The 19,093-nt window shown below is 38.5% G+C and overlaps 1 protein-coding gene across 1 annotated transcript in view; it reads left to right on the top strand.

The window, feature by feature from the left end:
* The first annotated feature begins 3,047 nt into the window (after positions 1 to 3,047).
* Positions 3,048 to 19,093, top strand: part of LOC124117574 (C2 domain-containing protein 5-like) — a 60,484-nt gene continuing 44,438 nt past the window's right edge. The window contains exons 1-9 of the mRNA XM_048385814.1: positions 3,048 to 3,119; positions 4,014 to 4,103; positions 4,325 to 4,411; positions 6,181 to 6,221; positions 6,822 to 6,952; positions 7,662 to 7,757; positions 11,047 to 11,202; positions 14,485 to 14,545; positions 15,761 to 15,883. Of these exons, the coding sequence (XP_048241771.1) occupies positions 4,014 to 4,103; positions 4,325 to 4,411; positions 6,181 to 6,221; positions 6,822 to 6,952; positions 7,662 to 7,757; positions 11,047 to 11,202; positions 14,485 to 14,545; positions 15,761 to 15,883 (785 nt within the window). The 5' untranslated portion in view covers positions 3,048 to 3,119. The remainder of the gene's footprint in view (positions 3,120 to 4,013; positions 4,104 to 4,324; positions 4,412 to 6,180; positions 6,222 to 6,821; positions 6,953 to 7,661; positions 7,758 to 11,046; positions 11,203 to 14,484; positions 14,546 to 15,760; positions 15,884 to 19,093) is intronic.

The following is a 19,093-nucleotide window of genomic DNA, read 5'->3' as shown; positions in this document are numbered from 1 at the left end:
TCTGTAATGAGCCCATCTCAACAGGAGTCTTTCCAGTTCCATACACTGACCATCATCATCATGTGGGGTGTGACGGAATATGTGTAGTATATTGAAGTGACTATCATTATTTCTTTGTATGTTAATCAATGTAGTAATGAACTGAACTTTTTGAATCTTAATATTTTGCATTTAATCTACTATGTCCAAAGCAACATCTTGGGTTTTAACTGGTAATGACCATAATCACATATCACAAACTAATACCATTTATGTTTCTTAAGAAATATTCCATGTAGATATTATTACGAGTCAAAATGTGACTTGTAATGTTTTGTCTTTCTCCCACCCTAATGAATTCAGTAGTAAATGTTGTAACTGGTTTTGTCAGTTTGTGCTTCCATCATGTTTTTTGTGTAGAATGTTTCATTTGTTTCTTGAACTTCATAGAAATTGTGTTTTGCAGCACTTTAATTTGTTCCTTTAGGATATTTTGCATTTACATCAAGTAGATGCTCCCCTTCTGCCTTTTACTCCTTACACAATTTTAAATATTTTCAAATGTATGTATTTGTGTTATCAAATTTCACTGTTGTTGACATAATATACACTTCGTTTGCTGGGCAGGAGACTTGGCCACGTTAGTGGCAAACTCTTCTTTTTGGTACAATTTCCATGACAAGTTCCACCTTGGTTAAAAAAGGTTAGGGTTTGTTTAGATTTAATTATGTAATATATTCTGCAACAGGGGCGGGGGTTATAGCCAGGTGGCAAACTCTTGTTTACTTTGTTTCATTTGTTGTTTAACGCCGCACTCCGCAATATTCCAGCTATATGACGTAAAATATACGTACGAACACATGGAATCACTGTACATGTTACCAAATCTGGTCACTGTAAGTGAACCAGGCGTATAGGTTGATGAAGGGATGCTTGAACAGGCTGTGTTGGTTAGAGTCAAGCTGTTTGTAGTTTAGAGTCACTTTAACTCTCTTATCGCTGAGAGTGAGTGAGTGAGTTGGGTTTAACGCCGCTTTTAACATTATTCCAGTTATATCACGGCGTGTCAGCTTAATGTGGGAGGAAAGCCCGAAGTGATGCAGGTCTAAGACGTTTACCACTTCGGTGAAACCCACGAGCACGGGTATGGTGCTGAAAAACCTAGAAACATAATCGGGCGAACCGGGATTCGAACCCACAATCATGGGTTTCTTTCATGCCCAAGGGACGCAACTCTGCACAGCGAATCGCGGCGCCTTAGACGACTGGGCCACCCGTGCCCCCTTATCGCTGAGAGAACCACTGAAGATAGTACAACTTATGTCTACTTTAACGACACAAATAACAGAGAGGCTTGTCTGTGTGATTGTAATTGTGGCATTTCCCCGCGTTATATATGATCTTTAGTAGAGGCGAATCCTATATCGAAACACAGAAAAATGTAGCAAAGAGTTGCTTCTATTTCAATCTCATTAAAATCAGATCTAAACAGCGATAGCGAGAACTTAGATCTGATTTTAATGAGATTGCTTCTATTTCAAATTCCAACAGTTTTTAAAGTGACTGTCATCTATATAAACGACCATTGTGAAACCTGGTACTTTCTTTTTCAAGAAGCGGCATGAAAATACAGATGTACAGCAGATATTTCAGGATTAAAAATCATTTTATTCTTCAGGCGGGAGGAAAATTTGCAGGCGGTGGGAAATGAGAAACACAAAAATAAGTAAGGACGCCCTCAACATACGTTGCTCGACAAGATTGGTTGGTTGGTTGGTTTGTTGTTTAACGCCGCACTCAGCAATATTCCAGCTATATGACGGTATTTTGTAAATAATCGAGTCTGGACCAGACAATCCAGTGATTGATATCATGAGCATCGATCCACGCAATTGGGATCGATGACATGCATCAAGCAAGTCAGCGAGCCTGACTATCCGATCCCATTAGTCGCCTTTTACGTAAAGCATAGTCGCCTTTTACGGCAAGCATGGGTTGCTGAAGACCTAGTGGGTCTTGCTCAATAAGAACTCTTTAAGTACGGGTGCAAACCTCTTAATAATGCTGCTATTGTAAACACTGGTAGACATGGGTGGATAAATGTAATAGTATTTTGGAAGAATACTGATTCGTAATCCTGATTAAACATAACTCATGTGAAGAATGAACAGATGATAATGCTCTACGAATGTATAATGCCGGTGACCCCATTACGTGAATAAAAAATCATACGTAAAAGGAAAAAAACCTTGTTAATTAAAAACATGTGCTGACATATCAATTTCTTTGTGTACAGAATAGGCTGCTTTTTATGAAAAAAATAGTTATGAAGGCGGCTGCCGCGAAAGTTTGCTGCCACCTCATGGGCCTCGGCTACCCCTACGCCTGCTACACAGGTTCAAGACATCTGAGGCGTCACGCGTGGCCAAAGGCGCCACAATTCACTTTGCAAGGTTGCGCCCCTTAGACGTGCTAGGATCTGATAACCATGGATTTGAATCCACGATTTGCGCTAATTAGGTTTCTTGGTTTGTCAATATCATACCCGTGCTCACCCGTTTCATGAAAGTGGTCATTTTCTTATACCCCCATCACTATCCTTTACTCCAACGTGACTAGACTCACAGGTTTTCAATTAGATCTTTGAGTGGAATTTGAAAAGAATAATAAATAGTGCACATGACATGCATATTACAATTGTAGTGACCTTGCATCACTTGCTTGATAACTGTGTTATAATTTACCCCCAAACTTCGCTCAAATTATGATATAAAAAGTTGATCATCCATACGATCTTGTCATTATTAAATTTCAGTTCGACAGGAAATATTGGGTAGAATATCAAATTGATTATTTCTACAATTCTGTTGCGTTTTGTAGCTCCATGGTACGAGGTACCGTTCGTCCACAGTGAATGAATTATCAGTATTGATTTTGATACAAAGGGAGAAATAATATACAATGTTGAACATGTCGAAAGCTGGGGAAGACAGGTGCGTGAAATTAAGGAAGGGAGATAATATTCTCCGAAGTGACTTAGGAATCCAGTTACCTCCCTTTAACACGAACCAAGATGGCAGAAGTCTGTATGTGACAGCTCTAGACATTCTACATTTTATTTGTTGACACTGAAACGTAAAGTAAGTAGAACGATTCTTGTCTTCCAATGATATGAAAGAATATCATAAATTACATAGACAAATCCTTAATGGATATGTTACTTATGACAAACATGTATTACCGATCACAGTGTAGATCTAGGCGTTAGGGCTACCTGCAATTTGCGCAAAAATGCAATATTACTTATTTATGATAATAAAAGTTAAACAGATAAAAATCAGGGAATAGAGTTCACACATGGCATAGGAAGAGATAATTAATTCCATCTTATCCCCTATCTTATTTGAGTGTAGAAAATTATTTTTCACTTAAATTAACTTTTTAGTGTAGATATCAGGATACAATATGGACTGTGCCCAGCGGGACGCACCATGTGAAAATACAGAAAGTGTCAGCAGTTGCATCACTGTGACAGGACTATTGCTAATATATTGCAGTATGTCACTGATTGCCGTAAAGCTTTATGCACTGACTTAAACTCTTGAAAATGTAATTGCATGTTTTCCTATCAAATTTAGAAAATGAATGCTGTCAAGCTTATCACTATGTTTCTCATCAAGGTAAACATAATAAATATATAAACTGGCTTAACAATATTCATGTTTCTGAATTATTATTACAGCTAGATAACAGAAATATTTGCCTAAAACCTAGAAACAGTTACCTTATAGGGATACATTGTGCAAAATTACACATTTGTCATATTTATCTGTATAACTGATGTACATACATGTATATTGTATACAAGGTCTGGTCCTTTTCTACACCTTTCTGATGTATTTGAATTTCAAGATTGTCAACTTAAAATTTAATGATAGCTGTTTCATATGGCTTCATGTAGTCTAGTTATCACTGATGACATGGTTATTATATTATCATGATTTTGTACATTGATGTAACCTTGTATTCTTCAGATGCCAGGCAAGCTCAAAGTCCGTATCCTAGGGGCACGGAATCTGCCAGTGATGGATCGAGCCTCAGATCTCACAGATGCATTTGTTGAAGTGAGCTCACTAAAGGATTAAACTTTGTCAAAAAGCATATGAAATGTTAACCCTAACTCTCTTAATAGTAATTCTTTCTTCCCAACCAAACAACCAATTACCAGTTTACAAAATCTGAAAATAATAAACATGAATGATAAAAAATGTCAACATTCAACACAAATGCCAATAATAGCTGTTGGAAAAGCATGGAAAGTACCTGCTATCTACTTCCCTTCCAGGTTCGATTCAGTAATGAGGTGATGAAGACTGATGTGTACAGGAAGTCACTGAACCCACAGTGGGACTCGGATTGGTACAAGTTTGAGGTACGCTTCACCATGACAAACACCATTTATCCACCTTTATAATACAATTAACCATTTATTCAGATTGTGTATCTGTGGTTGCCATGTCTAGATATAAGCCCCCTCAGGAATGAGTAAAGACTAGTCTGATAGTTCCTTTCTGCTGATGAATCCTGATCATTATGGAAGTTTTAACATTTAACATGTACAGTAAGCTCTGGTTATAATGAACTCAAAGGGACTACAAATTTTATTTCATTATAACCAAAGTTCATTTTAAGCATATATAAAGCATATATACAACAAATGGTCGGGACCAAATAGTAAGTTTGTTATATCCGTCAATTTGTTATAAGCTTGTTCGTTATAAATGTTGTTTACTGTACATGAATTTGATGTTTTTTAGGATGCTTTTAGCATTATTCCAGGCATTTGACATGATGACCCAATTCTTTAATTATGAGGCTACCCCACCTTGACTAGAAGATACTTATAGATATTATGGTGCAGTTAAAAAGCCAAAGTTTACAGCCAAACTGCTAATCTCAATAGGGCAGAATATGGGAAGAAAAGACCAATAGTTGTCTGATTTGTGTCTTCTTTAATCCCTCTGTGATGGTGTGGATACTGTGTATATGGTGATGGTGTGGATTTGGTGATGGTGTGGATACTGTGTATATGGTGATGGTGTGGATACTGTGTATATGGTGATGGTGTGGATTTGGTGATGGTGTGGATATTTTGTATATGGTGATGGTGTGGATACTGTGTATATGGTGATGGTGTGGATTTGGTGATGGTGTGGATGCTGTGTATATGGTGATGGTGTGGATACTGTGTATATGGTGATGGTGTGGATACTGTGTATATGGTGATGGTGTGGATTTGGTGATGGTGTGGCTACTGTGTATATGGTGATGGTTTGGATACTGTGATGTTGTGGATACTGTGTATATGGTGATGGTGTGGATACTGTGTATGTGGTGATGGTGTGGATATTGTGTATATGGTGATGGTGTGGATACTGTGTATATAGTGATGGTGTGGATTTGGTGATGGTGTGGATACTGTGTATATGGTGATGGTGTGGATACTGTGTATATGGTGATGGTGTGGATTTGGTGATGGTGTGGATATTTTGTATATGGTGATGGTGTGGATACTGTGTATATGGTGATGGTGTGGATTTGGTGATGGTGTGGATACTGTGTATATGATGATGGTTTGGATACTGTGATGTTGTGGATACTGTGTATATGGTGATGGTGTGGATACTGTGTATGTGGTGATGGTGTGGATATTGTGTATATGGTGATGGTGTAGATACTGTGTATATGGTGATGGTGTGGATTTGGTGATGGTGTGGATACTGTGTATATGGTGATGGTGTGGATACTGTGTATACGGTGATGGTATGGATACTGTGTATATTGTGATGGTGTGGATACTGTGTATATGGTGATGGTGTGGATACTGTGATGGTGTGGATACTGTGTATATGGTGATGGTGTGGATATTTTGTATATGGTGATGGTGTGGATACTGTGTTTATGGTGATGGTGTGGATTTGGTGATGGTGTGGATACTGTGTATATGGTGATGGTGTGGATGTGGTGATGAGTTGGATACTGTGATGGCGAGAATTATCTGTGTGGTCACTGTGATTATTTATGAAGGGTCATGAAGTGACCTAACTGTCATGTAAAGTAACCGACATCCCTCACAGACAGTACTTGAAACTCCCACTGATAATGTAACCATCCTGATAGTAGATCTTCTTCCTGTTTCAGGTTGATGATGAAGTGCTTCAGGATGAACCCCTGGAACTGAGGTAGGTGCTGGATGGCAGAAAATGATATGAAGCAATCAAGCCATGAATTATGGACTGAAGGTCAAATTGTTAAAGTTATGCCTTTTTTTATCAAACAAAAAGACCAATTTTACGACACGTTGCAAACAGCAGAGGCGAATTGGAGTAGTGCTGCAATCGTCATTGAGTTATGACATTACTTTATTGTAACTCTGTGATATGAAAAGGTTGTGAGTGTTTGTTGTTTTACGCTGCACTCAGCAATATTCCAGCTATATGATGGCGGTTTGTAAATAATCGAGTCTGGACCAGACAATCCAGTGATTGACATCATGAGCATCGATCCATTCAATTAGGATACATTGACATTCACCAACCAAGTCGGCGAGCCTGACCACCCGATCCCATTAGTCGCTTTTACGACAAGCATAGTCACCATTTACGGCAAGCATGGGTTGCTGAAGATCTATTCTACTCTAGATCTTCACGGGTAGGTTGTGAGTGACCTATATATGAGGTCAATGTCACAGTGAAGGTCATGTATGACAACTGATGACAATCTTATGATAAGGGTCAATTGGAAACACTTTCATAGTCTCTTTTTACTATTTTTACAATCAGAGTGCTGGACTACGACACCTACAGTGCCCACGATGCTATAGGGAAGGTGTACATTGACCTGAACCCCCTACTCACCAGAGAGAGCCCCCACGTCATCAATGGATGGTTCCCTGTCTATGACACTATGCATGGTCGGTACCCACTCTGGTGTAGAGTAAGATTTCTAGTTGATGGCAGCTAATATGCCCATTATGCAGAAATAATGAGTTTGTTTTTGATGTTGGGTGTATTTTAACTATATTACTGTAATTGTAAAATGTATGAACTGCAATGAATTATAATTGTTAAGGCTAAAAAATATTATAGTCTTGGTTCTGAGGCAACGCCCGCATCATCATAAAGTCCGCTGCAGGTTTGTTTTTATTTCCATTTTCAAAAATAAAATAAAAATCCTAATACTTAAAAACAATATGAGCCAATATAGCACACAGTTACTTCCCCTTACATGTGCACTGTATTACTGCACATCTCGTGTTATGGTCATGGCGGCAATAGGAGTTTGTATTCCTGTTTATGTGGGGAGGCCCTTTCCCAGGTTGATGGTACTAATGGTTTATTTGGTTTCATACTAGTTTTTACAAGCAACTAAAAGACCACCGCCTGCACTATATTTTCCAAAGTCATTGCCTGAGAACCAATTCTTTTGTATTTTTAAGCCTAAAACCTACTATTCGCTTTTTGTAATGTGTTTGTTGGTCATCGGATGATTTAAGATTCAAGATGTTTTTATGTTCACCTGATGTTAAACTTAGATCACATGTTATAAGAAATATTGTAAAGTTCATTTTCTTACATCTTTTTTTAACAAAGTCAGTTTTTACGATGACGCGTATATTCCAGGAATCCGTGGCGAGTTGAACGTGCTGGTGAAGGTGGAGCTGTTCAGTGACTTCAATAAGTTTAGGCAGTCTTCCTGCGGCATCCAGTTCTTCTGTAGTGAGTTGAATGTGATGAGTCCTGCTTTAAGTGTTTAGACTTTAAGGAAAAGAAAATAACACATGAGATTTTTATTGAAATCATGATAGTGGCAATTACTTCCAACAATAAGAGCTTTATTAAAAAATAAGTAAACAGGGTTTCTAACAAATATGTTTGTGTATACAATAACATACAATGATTGTTTGGTTTCAGTTCAATCTCATTAAGATCAGATCTTACTTCTCGTTACCACAACACCCAATTCTTAGGACATCCCATTACAGGTCACGTCAGAACGACCTTTCATCTAACCTATCAGAGTGTCGCGTATGAGATCACGAAAGTGAAAGTTGGAATGTGTTTTCAAATCATGCAACCTTGAAAATGTTAACAGGCATTCCGAACAATAGTTACAGGGTGTGTGACCGATTCAGAATGCTGGACATTGTCTATCTCTCACTTCAATGGGTTAAACATTTTAAAAAGACTGAATAATTTCCATACCCCATGACAAGTACTGCCATACAATCTCGGCCATCTATTAGACATTCCAGAATTTTATTTTGTTCAGTCTTCAAATTTTTATAAAAGAACTTTGTCAAAATATTTCTCAAAGCATAGTCTGGAATTGAAGTTGCCATCTTGTAACTGGTGCCACAAAACTTGAGAAAGCTGCATTCTGATTGGCTAATGTCAACTTCCAGTTACCGTATTTTCTTGAGTATAGTGCGCACTTTTTTTCCCCAAAACCACCCCTGATGTTTTTTTCCCCCATGGAAAGACATTACCGTGAGCACGTAACACCGGTAATACCATGTCAACAAATCCATACTGAAGTACGCAAATTAGTCATGTAATTACACTGTCTGGCTATAAAAAGTGTTCTTTGTTTATCTGGACTTATGTTTGTAACTTATTTTATTAATTTTATTCAAAATTCCTCAAAATTCCTGATTTTTTATTTCAAATTTCGAATTTGTACTGACCAAGTTTCTCATCACCTGTTTGTTTGCCGGACTTCGCTAAAGGGGTACAGTGTAATTTTTTTCTGCTCTTGGTATTCGAATTTTTTTTTCTCCAAAAATATTGAATCCGCTAGAGGGGGGTGCGCATTATACATGGGTGGGCACTATACTCAAGAAAATTTGGTAGTTATTTAATTGGTCTGTCAATGTTTGCCAAAGATCATACTGACCTCACCTAAAATACCCTCAGATCTTTGTTTGGTAGTGAGCACAGTGATTGGTTTCAGTTGCCACAAGAAATCGATGATCAATTATTTTTCCAATATATAAATTGATTTTAGTAAATTTATAGGGATAGTGTGGAGGAATTAGTAGGGATTTGTTGGAAATCTGTTGGTTAAGGTGTCCACCTGTCATGCAGAAGGCTGGGGTTCTATTCCCCACATGGGTACAGTGTGTTAAAGGGCAAGTAAAGTAAAAACAATGATTGCGATTTTGTTGCGAATGTAATGTGTCCTATATATATTAAGTCAATACCCGAGAAGAAACATGTCATAACATTCGTAGAAAATATTTAAATGTCGCAGTGAAAGTGGTGAAATCACTTTTGGGTATGTGGCCCAAAGCTGCCAGCACAATGGTGTAGCGGTGCATGGCAAATGTTTTCACTGGCTCATATGTACAATTGTCATGCTTAGCAGCTATACAGATACAGTACACCCTATTTTATAATGGACACACTTATAACGAACAGACGGATATAACGAAGTGGTTTGTTTGGTCCCGGTCATTTGCTGAACATATGCTGTGTATATGGTTATAACAAACTACGGTTATAACAAACTACGGTTATAACGAACTAGGCTTATGATGAACTAGGCTAATAACAAACTACGGCTACCGTATTTGACGTAATAACTAATAAGTGCTCAGGGCGCTCTCAAAATTAGAAATAGGGGGCTCTTATTTGAATATTATTTTGGTGAAAAAAAAACAGAGTTGAAAGATAAATTCCGTGGTTTATGCTGACAGCCTGAAATGTTTATGTACGACAGATATATTTTTCCAGAATTTAATTGCCCATAATTAAGTGTGCATATAACACACAAGTGCGTATTATACGCGAAAAAATAAGTCGTGTACATTGATCAATCGAAAGGGGTGCCAATTGGGATTGTTCACTAGCCAACGTATCAGCAAATATCGCCGTGGGCGCTTATTACGTCGAATACGGTATAACAAACTACGCTTATAACAAACTACGCTTATAACAAACTACTTATCATGGTTATAACAAACTATATCATACTAAATGATTAATATGTTCACTCACTCATTACTACATATGGTTCACACAGTACAGTGTATGTGAATATGTTCACCCACTCATTGCTACATATGTTTTCATGCAGTACAGCGTATGTGAATATAGTTCACCTAGTAGTTGTGTCATATGTGAGATGCCCCCCTTAATCTCCTATATTGTTATACCAATCACCATCTTCAGGTGACATTGTACCTACAACAGTAAGTGCTGGACAAGTAGGAAGACCCCCTATAAATCACCTGCTGCTCTCGGTTCTATTCAAAAAAATGAATGCCTTTCAGAGATTACCCCCTGAGTAGACAACTAAAGGTGTCTTAAATGTTGTTAGTAGCATGGCATCAGTTGACAGGATGCAGTTAAAAAAGTCTGAGGTCGAACACGGAAACTACTGACTGGGCAAAGACCCGATCATTGAAATTGTGCAGCGCATTAAACAGCAGGAACCCATTTTAACCCCAGTAAGGGGAATCCCTTCAGTGGCAGAATGTTTTGTTTAGGGGCATGATTTTGCCTGTCAGTATATTTTATCATCTGTTGTTAAGCATGAAAACACAAGTCCATTGCAGACATGGTTTCAAGGTTTGTTGCTGTTAAATGTTAAAAGGAGATATTTTTGTGTGCAGAGTAATATATAATACAATTTATAAGACTTATTCTGTTTTACAGCTTTTTATATGCGAGTATTACAAGTCTTGTACGCGATTTGATCAGTTTTAATTTTATTCTCCATCTCCATGGTCTAGTGGTACTTGGTGTCCTTTCTGACACTCAGCATTAAGAGGATAGAACAAAAACTGCTCAGCACGGAGTTAGTTTACTGTGTCTGAGGGGAGTATCCATGTTAAATTGCGGCACGGTATCTCAGTGGTCTAGCACTGGCATTAGTCAGGACTACGGGTAGTACAAGCAGGCAAACATGGCACCGCTATGTAATAATCTTGAACACAATATTAAACCCCATTTCACCTCACCTCACTTATCTAAGTTCCAACTTGTCCTGTCTATCCCATTTCAGCCAGTGAAGTCCCTGCTGGCCACAGATTACTTGTCATCCATGGTTTCGTGGAGGAGCTTGTTGTCAACAACGATCCTGAATATCAGTGGATTGACAAACTTCGGACACCACGGGCATCGAATGAAGCAAGACAGAGGCTTTTCTCCAAGCTCTCAGGTAGGTTAATTCTAAACCCAGAGGCTTTTCTCCAAGCTCTCTAGTAGGTTAGGTCTAAACCCAGAGGCTTTTCTCCAAGCTCTCTGGTAGGTTAAGTCTAAACCCAGAGGCTTTTCTCCAAGCTCTCTGGTAGGTTAGGTCTAAACCCAGAGGCTTTTCTCCAAGCTCTCTAGGAGGTTAGGTCTAAACCCAGAGGCTTTTCTCCAAGCTCTCTGGTAGGTTAAGTCTAAACCCAGAGGCTTTTCTCCAAGCTCTCTAGTAGGTTAAGTCTAAACCCAGAGGCTTTTCTCCAAGCTCTCTGGTAGGTTAAGTCTAAACCCAGAGGCTTTTCTCCAAGCTCTCTAGGAGGTTAGGTCTAAACCCAGAGGCTTTTCTCCAAGCTCTCTAGGAGGTTAGGTCTAAACCCAGAGGCTTTTCTCCAAGCTCTCTGGTATGTTAGGTCTAAACCCAGAGGCTTTTCTCCAAGCTCTCTGGTAGGTTAAGTCTAGACCCAGAGGCTTTTCTCCAAGCTCTCTAGGAGGTTAGGTCTAAACCCAGAGGCTTTTCTCCAAGCTCTCTAGGAGGTTAGGTCTAAACCCAGAGGCTTTTCTCCAAGCTCTCTGGTAGGTTAGGTCTAAACCCAGAGGCTTTTCTCCAAGCTCTCTGGTAGGTTAAGTCTAAACCCACTTGACAACATGTTAGTTGTCACAGGCTATGTTTCACTTCCAGTAACAAAAAAGTTCATCCTGGAAGTAAGGCAATAAAAAGTGGAGGGAAAATAATGTTTGAAAGGCCCTCTTTTATTTTGTTGTATGCAAAATTGATGCTTTTGACAATATAAAGGCAACTTTTTGAAGAACAAAAATTAATATGTTTAATGTTTGTTTGTTTAATTTTCACCCACCCGTCAATGAACATTTTTCACACTGAAATCTGTAGACCCAGACAACAACCAGTCAGGCCCATCAGGAGATAACCAAGGATATCTTTAGGGCTTGGAGATACATCCTTGATAATCAAGTCTATTATGTCTTCTGTTATTTTGTAATGATAATTACCCTGGACCCATTTGCTGGAAAGGGCTGTTATCATACCTCGTCCTTTATACCCTGGGCCCATTTGCTGGAAAGGGCTGTTATCATACCTCATCCTTTATACCCTGGGCCCATTTGCTTGAAAGGGCTGTTATCATACCTCGTCCTTTATACCCTGGGCCCATTTGCTGGAAAGGGCTGTTATCATACCTCGTCCTTTATACCCTGGGCCCATTTGCTGGAAAGGGCTGTTATCATACCTCGTCCTTTATACCCTGGGCCCATTTGCTGGAAAGGGCTGTTATCATACCTCGTCCTTTATACCCTGGGCCCATTTGCTGGAAAGGGCTGTTATCATACCTCTTCCTTTGGCCAGTCCACAACTAATTTCAGGCTAGGTAAAACGAAGTTGTTCCCGGTTTGTCTTGGGACAGCTCGCTTGACAACTGGCACATGTTTTTGTGAATCTCATGCTCTTCATTCCTTGTATCTGTTAACAGACTACTTTCCACACCTCAACATAAGTATTCGACATATCGTCGTGGGTCAAAGACCTCCATAGTACTCCAGTCAGGAACAACTTTCATTAATCAGGAAGAAAATATATTTATGATAGACAATAGTTAATAATCTTTTAATTTGAATTTTACACAATATACAGCTTTTCCATTGGACGAGAGGTCGGTCACATGACTGCGAAATTGACGTTCATAAGTGTATGAACGACACAATTTGAAGTTCATACGTTTTTCACTAGACCGCGTTCATGAAATGACGTAAACACTGGCAGACTACTTCCACATTCCTGGGGAAAACCCTGGGAATTCCCTAGCACGATTACATACAGATACATTCTTCCTGACCATTTACACCCTTTAATCTTGAACTCAATTATTAAGTATACATTGAGTAACGTCAGTGAGTTTGACTGCATGCATGATCGTTCACGAATATCTTCGCTATGACCCATGCTTGTGAACAAAACGAAGTAATGTACATCCAAACTATCATAGTATCAATCTGTGTCTAGGCTGATGGTGAAAGTCTACAGCAGTCTATGAATTTACCTAAGTGTCTATTTGACACATCTTTCATCACCTTTCCATGGTTTCATCAACATGGTTTCCAGTTGATGAATGATGATTAAAACATGTAACCACCACAGGTTCATTAACAACTTTAGAAACCTCTCCCATCACGTTTATCGTGTCTCAAGCTCTGATATTCATACAGTTTGGCCCTCACTCTATGAAAGTTCTTACTCCAATGAACTCACACAAAGTGGAAGTCAGTTCTTAAATATTCACTCCTTCATTGATTGTCTAGAGAAAGTGTACATTGAGATCTATTTTCATTGGTTTAAAGAACATTTTGTGTGTTTACCTTATTAAATTTCAGACATTATTTTACTGGCTTGTGTTATATCTTGTGGGGAATAAGGTCTGCCTCATTCCCATTAGTGATTTAACATACCGTATTCAACGTAATAAGCGCCCCGCTCTAAAAAGCGCCCACGGCGATATTTGCTAATATATTGGCTAGTGAACAATCCCAATTAGCCCCCCTTCCGATTGATCAATGAGACAAGACTTATTTATTCTCGTATCATACGCACTCGTGTGTTATATGCACCCTTAATTATGGGCAATTAAATTCTGGAAAAATATATCTGTCGTATATAAACATTTCAGGCTGTCAGCATAAACCACTAAATTTATCCTTTAACTCTGTTTTTTCACCAAAATAATATTCTAATAAGAGCCCCCTATTTCTAATTTTGAGAGCACCCTGGGCGCTTATTATGTCGAATACGGTAACTACATTTGAGAGAAAACTACTAGTCCTTACATATTTGAACTATTCGACCTCCAGCTTTGTGGCCATATCAATATTTGCAGATGAGTTTAAATGACCGAGAACAAATTAGGCAGTAGGATTTGGACAGCAAAATTAGTACAGTGTTAAAGTCTACAAAACAATTATGGGTAACAGCTTCTTTATTGAACTGTAACTGTGAGACGCTTTGGTATAGATCCTTATCATACATCATTTCAGAATGATGAGATCTGATTGTTCGCGTGATCTTGATAGAATGCCATGTATCCCGCCTTGGGGGGAAATAAATTTCTCAGCGGGAGAATCAATCCCTTATACCCTGCTTTAAAGCAAAAAGGGATCACTGTACTGGGAGCAATAGTACACCTCATAACTCTATATTTCTTCTTGAAAATTGCCTCCACATACACCTGCATGAATGTTGCTGTTTTAGGTGAACTACAGCGGAAGATTGGGGTCAAGGTGATGGAGATGGGAGGCAATGCTGTACTGGGGTGAGACACAGGGTTTCTGAAACCCTTCACACAATGTGTAATGCATGGTTCGCACAGGTTTCAAAGGGCCTTGAATTTGGCTGCCCAGCCTTTAAAAGGCCTTACATTTACATCTGCCAAACAAGTTGATAGTGAAAAAAACCCATTGATGGAGAAAAGAGGTCTGTATTTAAGTGTTAAGTGAGTCATCTTTATCATCCAAAACTGGTTCCCACAGGAGATACTGCTTGGGTGAGATCAAGCGATATCTACATTGTAGATATCGCTGCAATGAAATTACATCACAATGCTTTGCCGACCATTGTGACGTCGTTGGTTACCATGACGTCACAATCAAATGATATCACTAATGGCTCTGCTACTGAAGCTGTTAGCAGTACTTTTTACACTTAAGACACTACTTATTACTGTCTACAAACTGAAAAGGTTGGAAGAAATGATGTTGGATGATAAATATAATCTCACTCTCGTGTCTTTTGATATCAAATATATCAACACTCGTTGATAAAAGTGGAAAAAATCCTCGGCAAGCCTCAGTGTTCTCCTGATTTGGTGCAGTATATGATGTCAATATAATCACTAAAAGTCCTGATAATGTTCTTACTTTCTGACTAATCGCTGAAATTCACTGTGCACAATTGCGGCCCATGGACAAGCCATAAACCTTTGTTCGTGGGATCAAATCCCAATTCATCATGGTTATGAAGAAAGACAAGTTCTATGGATGAACAACTTCTTTATTACAATTAGTGCGATGTTTCGGTGTAGATCCTAACACCTACACCAAAACGTCGCACTAATTGTAATAAAGAAGTTGTTCATCCATAGAACTCGTCTTTCTTCATCACACCAACTTCTAAATGCCACTGAAAGAAGTCATCATGGTTATGTTTCTATGTTTATCAGCACCATACCTGTGCCTGTGGGTTTCATCAATGTTGTAAACATCTTAGACCTGCATTCTGGCTTTCCTCCCACATCAAGACGACACCCTGTGATATGACTGAAATACTGTTCACTCACTCACTCTTACTTTTAAGAAGGAAGAAAGCACAGATATGAAAATGTGAAATATTTGTGAAATTTTTGAAAGGGGTCTTTCTAGTTAACAAGTAAATTTTCTTTCAGACCAAAGATGTTTCTGTTGCAATGGCTCTGTTGGCTTCCTGAAACACTTGCATTGTTGAACTTTGCTAATTTTTCTCTGTTCTCAAGCTACTGCCATTGTTTTGATCTGGAAGGGGAGTCCGGCATTGTGGTCCGGGGTATCGGCACCGCGGTCACAATCACAAAGTTCACAGGACAGTTGTCACCCATCGGGGTCTCGCCTTACAAGGAGTAAGTGTTCACTCTAGTCATCACTGTCTGACTCTCTTCTAGCTAGCTTCTCAATGCATAGTAGATAAAGTGAAATTAAGGTTGAAATGTATATCTTTAACAGTCTCCCAATTAAGTAACACTTATGGGAATATTTGTGTAAAATCTAACTATCAGTTGCTGTAATTCTTTGTATCCATTGTAACTGTTTAACAAACATAAAATATATTGCTAATATGATATTATCATTTATGATTAAGGCATACCAAATTTCAACCTTAGTTTAGTAGCTGCATATTTATTGGAATTATTTATCAAGCATGATTATAATGATTTCATGATTTTGTAATATGTATTAATTTGGAACTTAAATTTTCAGTTTGTATTCATTTCTAATTATTATTTTTTCAAAATCATATTTTGTAATGTGTTTCTTTTTCATGAAAGTATATTTGTTTCTGATAAATATTCCTCACAAGAGCAAATCATTGTCATAACATAAATCAACATTTCATTCAATGTTCTCAAACGATTGCAAGTTAATAAGATATTCAACAGCAGTATTCATCATCATCATCATTTTGATGTTTATCATCAATACCATGTATTCACTTACCATGTCTCACCAACCATCAAAAAACAATTAATTCATTTCATTTATTCATTCATTCCAATATTTTCTATACAAAACAATGTTCGCTACAGTGTACATGCTGTAAAACTTATACATATTTGGGTTTGGATATTTCCCTTTTTAGGATTGTAAAATAATAAAAGGAGATTTATTTTGAAATTGTTTGTACTAAATTTGTTTTTTTATAAATGGCACTTTGAGTTCAATAGAAATTTATAGAGATGTGGAACCTCTAACAAGAGTGATCAGATGTTGCTATAGTAACAGTGGTTGAGGAATCTGTATTTTAAGTTCTTGGATATTTGATGGCTCGAAATTCCTAAGCAGAATATTTACATAGAGCCCTTATTTGAAAGAGCTGACTAAAATGTCAATTTCGTGGTAACAATGGCTTCTGAGTTTGAATAGTACTTTGATGGGTGACATCAAGGGAAGACAACTCTGAAGTGTGAACTGGCACGACCCCAAGGGAAGACAACTCTGAAGTGTGAACTGGCACAATGTGTGTGAGCAAATAGGCCTTCTGTGTCCGAAGTGGCGTGATATCCGTAACACTTTCTAGTATGACACATTGTGCATCTTCATACCCTGACTCAGTTAATGCTCGCACTATTGACCACTTGTTCATGGATCAGGCTGCCATGATACAGTTGGAATTTGCTTCCCCGGAAATCCCTACACGATCACTTGCTTGCAAGACGATTGCTCTCATTAAATAGTAACACAAATTTTTTTTAGAAACTTTAGATTTCTTTTTTGAAAGTTCTTTTGTTTTTGATTGGTTTAAGGATCCACTGACGCTTAAAAAATGAAACATGAAAAGGAAAAACATGGTTTTGCTGAATTAATTCAAGTTTCAACAATGATAGTTCTCTTTTCTAGTTCTCAAATATGTGCTGACAGGATTTATCTTTTATTGAAAAAAATGGTCAGCACCAGACCTACAGATTCTTGAACCACTGAATATTAAGTGTTTGTTCATGGTCCTTCCTAATATATTTGCTTCTGTATGCTCTACATGGTGCCAAACGGAGCCACAAGTCTTGTATAATGGTATGTCTTTCTCCGAGAAGTAGTTCTGTGGCATGGTAGTCACATTTTGCCATTTTGTTGACTAATTCTTATTTTTTGTATAGTTTGTACAATATCACCTTCTTTATACTGTATCTTGCAAAATTCTAACATGATCGAGCTTCATCCCTGCTGCTTAGTCACTGTTGTTTCTGGGTAATTGGACAAATCTCTCTATGAATGAATATAGGTGCAAGGACACATCTGCAAATGTTGGCTCAAATGTCAAATTTAATGTTTATCATGTCCACTCAAACTATTTGTGATGATATTTAGTAAAAAATATTTTCATAAGAATCAGTGAAACAAATTTGTAAAAAGAAAATTTCAATTTAACCTAAGCCACTTTTTATTGTAAATTTTAAAAAGAGAGCATCCCTGTTATGACCGAAAGATAAATGCAGTTTTGTGAAGAAATGAATCGATTAGCTTGTGTAATATTTGTACAAACTATGCAGTACTAACACACCTAACCCTGCATGCCTGCCTGTTATACCTGCATGGTTCTCTAACCTGGCCTTCCTGCCTCCTGTCTCTCTGTGATATCATCGGACTGCCGACAGTCTGCTGCGAGAGTTTCTGATGATGACCACAGATTCTTTTGACCTAGCTGTTCGGGTCCCGATCTTATGACCTAGCAGTTCATGTCCCGATGTTATGACCTAGCTGTTCATGTCCCGATCTTATGACCTAGCTGTTCATGTCCCGATCTTATGACCTAGCTGTTCACGTCCCGATGTTATGACCTAGCTGTTCATGTCCTGATCTTATGACCTAGCAGTTCATGTCCCGATCTTATGACCTAGCTGTTCATGTCCCGATCTTGTGACCTAGCTGTTCATGTCCCGATCTTATGACCTAGCTGTTCACGTCCCGATGTTATGACCTAGCTGTTTATGTCCCGATCTTATGACCTAGCAGTTCATGTCCCGATCTTATGACCTAGCTGTTCACGTCCCGATGTTATGACCTAGCTGTTCGTGTCCCGATCTTATGACCTTGCTCTTCACGTCTCGATGTTATGACCTAGCTGTTCATGTCCCGATCTTATGACCTAGCTGTTTATGTCCCAATCTTGTGACCTAGCTGTTCATGTCCCGATCTTAGAACCTAGCTGTTCATGTACCGATCTTATGATCTAGCAGCTCATGTCCCGATCTTATGACCTAGCAGTTTATGTCCTGATCTTATGACCTAGCAGTTCATGTCCCGATCTTATGACCTAGCAGCTCATGTCCCGATCTTATGACCTAGCAGTTCATGTCCCGATCTTATGACCTAGCTGTTCACGTCCCGATGTTATGACCTAGCTGTTTATGTCCCGATCTTATGACCTAGCAGTTCATGTCCCGATCTTATGACCTAGCTGTTCACGTCCCGATGTTATGACCTAGCTGTTCGTGTCCCGATCTTATGACCTTGCTCTTCACGTCTCAATGTTATGACCTAGCTGTTCATGTCCCGATCTTATGACCTAGCTGTTTATGTCCCGATCTTATGACCTAGCTGTTCATGTCCCGATGCCG

This window comes from Haliotis rufescens, unplaced genomic scaffold (assembly GCF_023055435.1).
Source record: "Haliotis rufescens isolate VD_foot unplaced genomic scaffold, xgHalRufe1.0.p SCAF_6, whole genome shotgun sequence".
Taxonomy (NCBI): Eukaryota; Metazoa; Mollusca; class Gastropoda; order Lepetellida; family Haliotidae; genus Haliotis; species Haliotis rufescens.
Note: the sequence above shows the minus strand (reverse complement) of the source record. Positions and strands in the feature narration are given on the sequence as shown.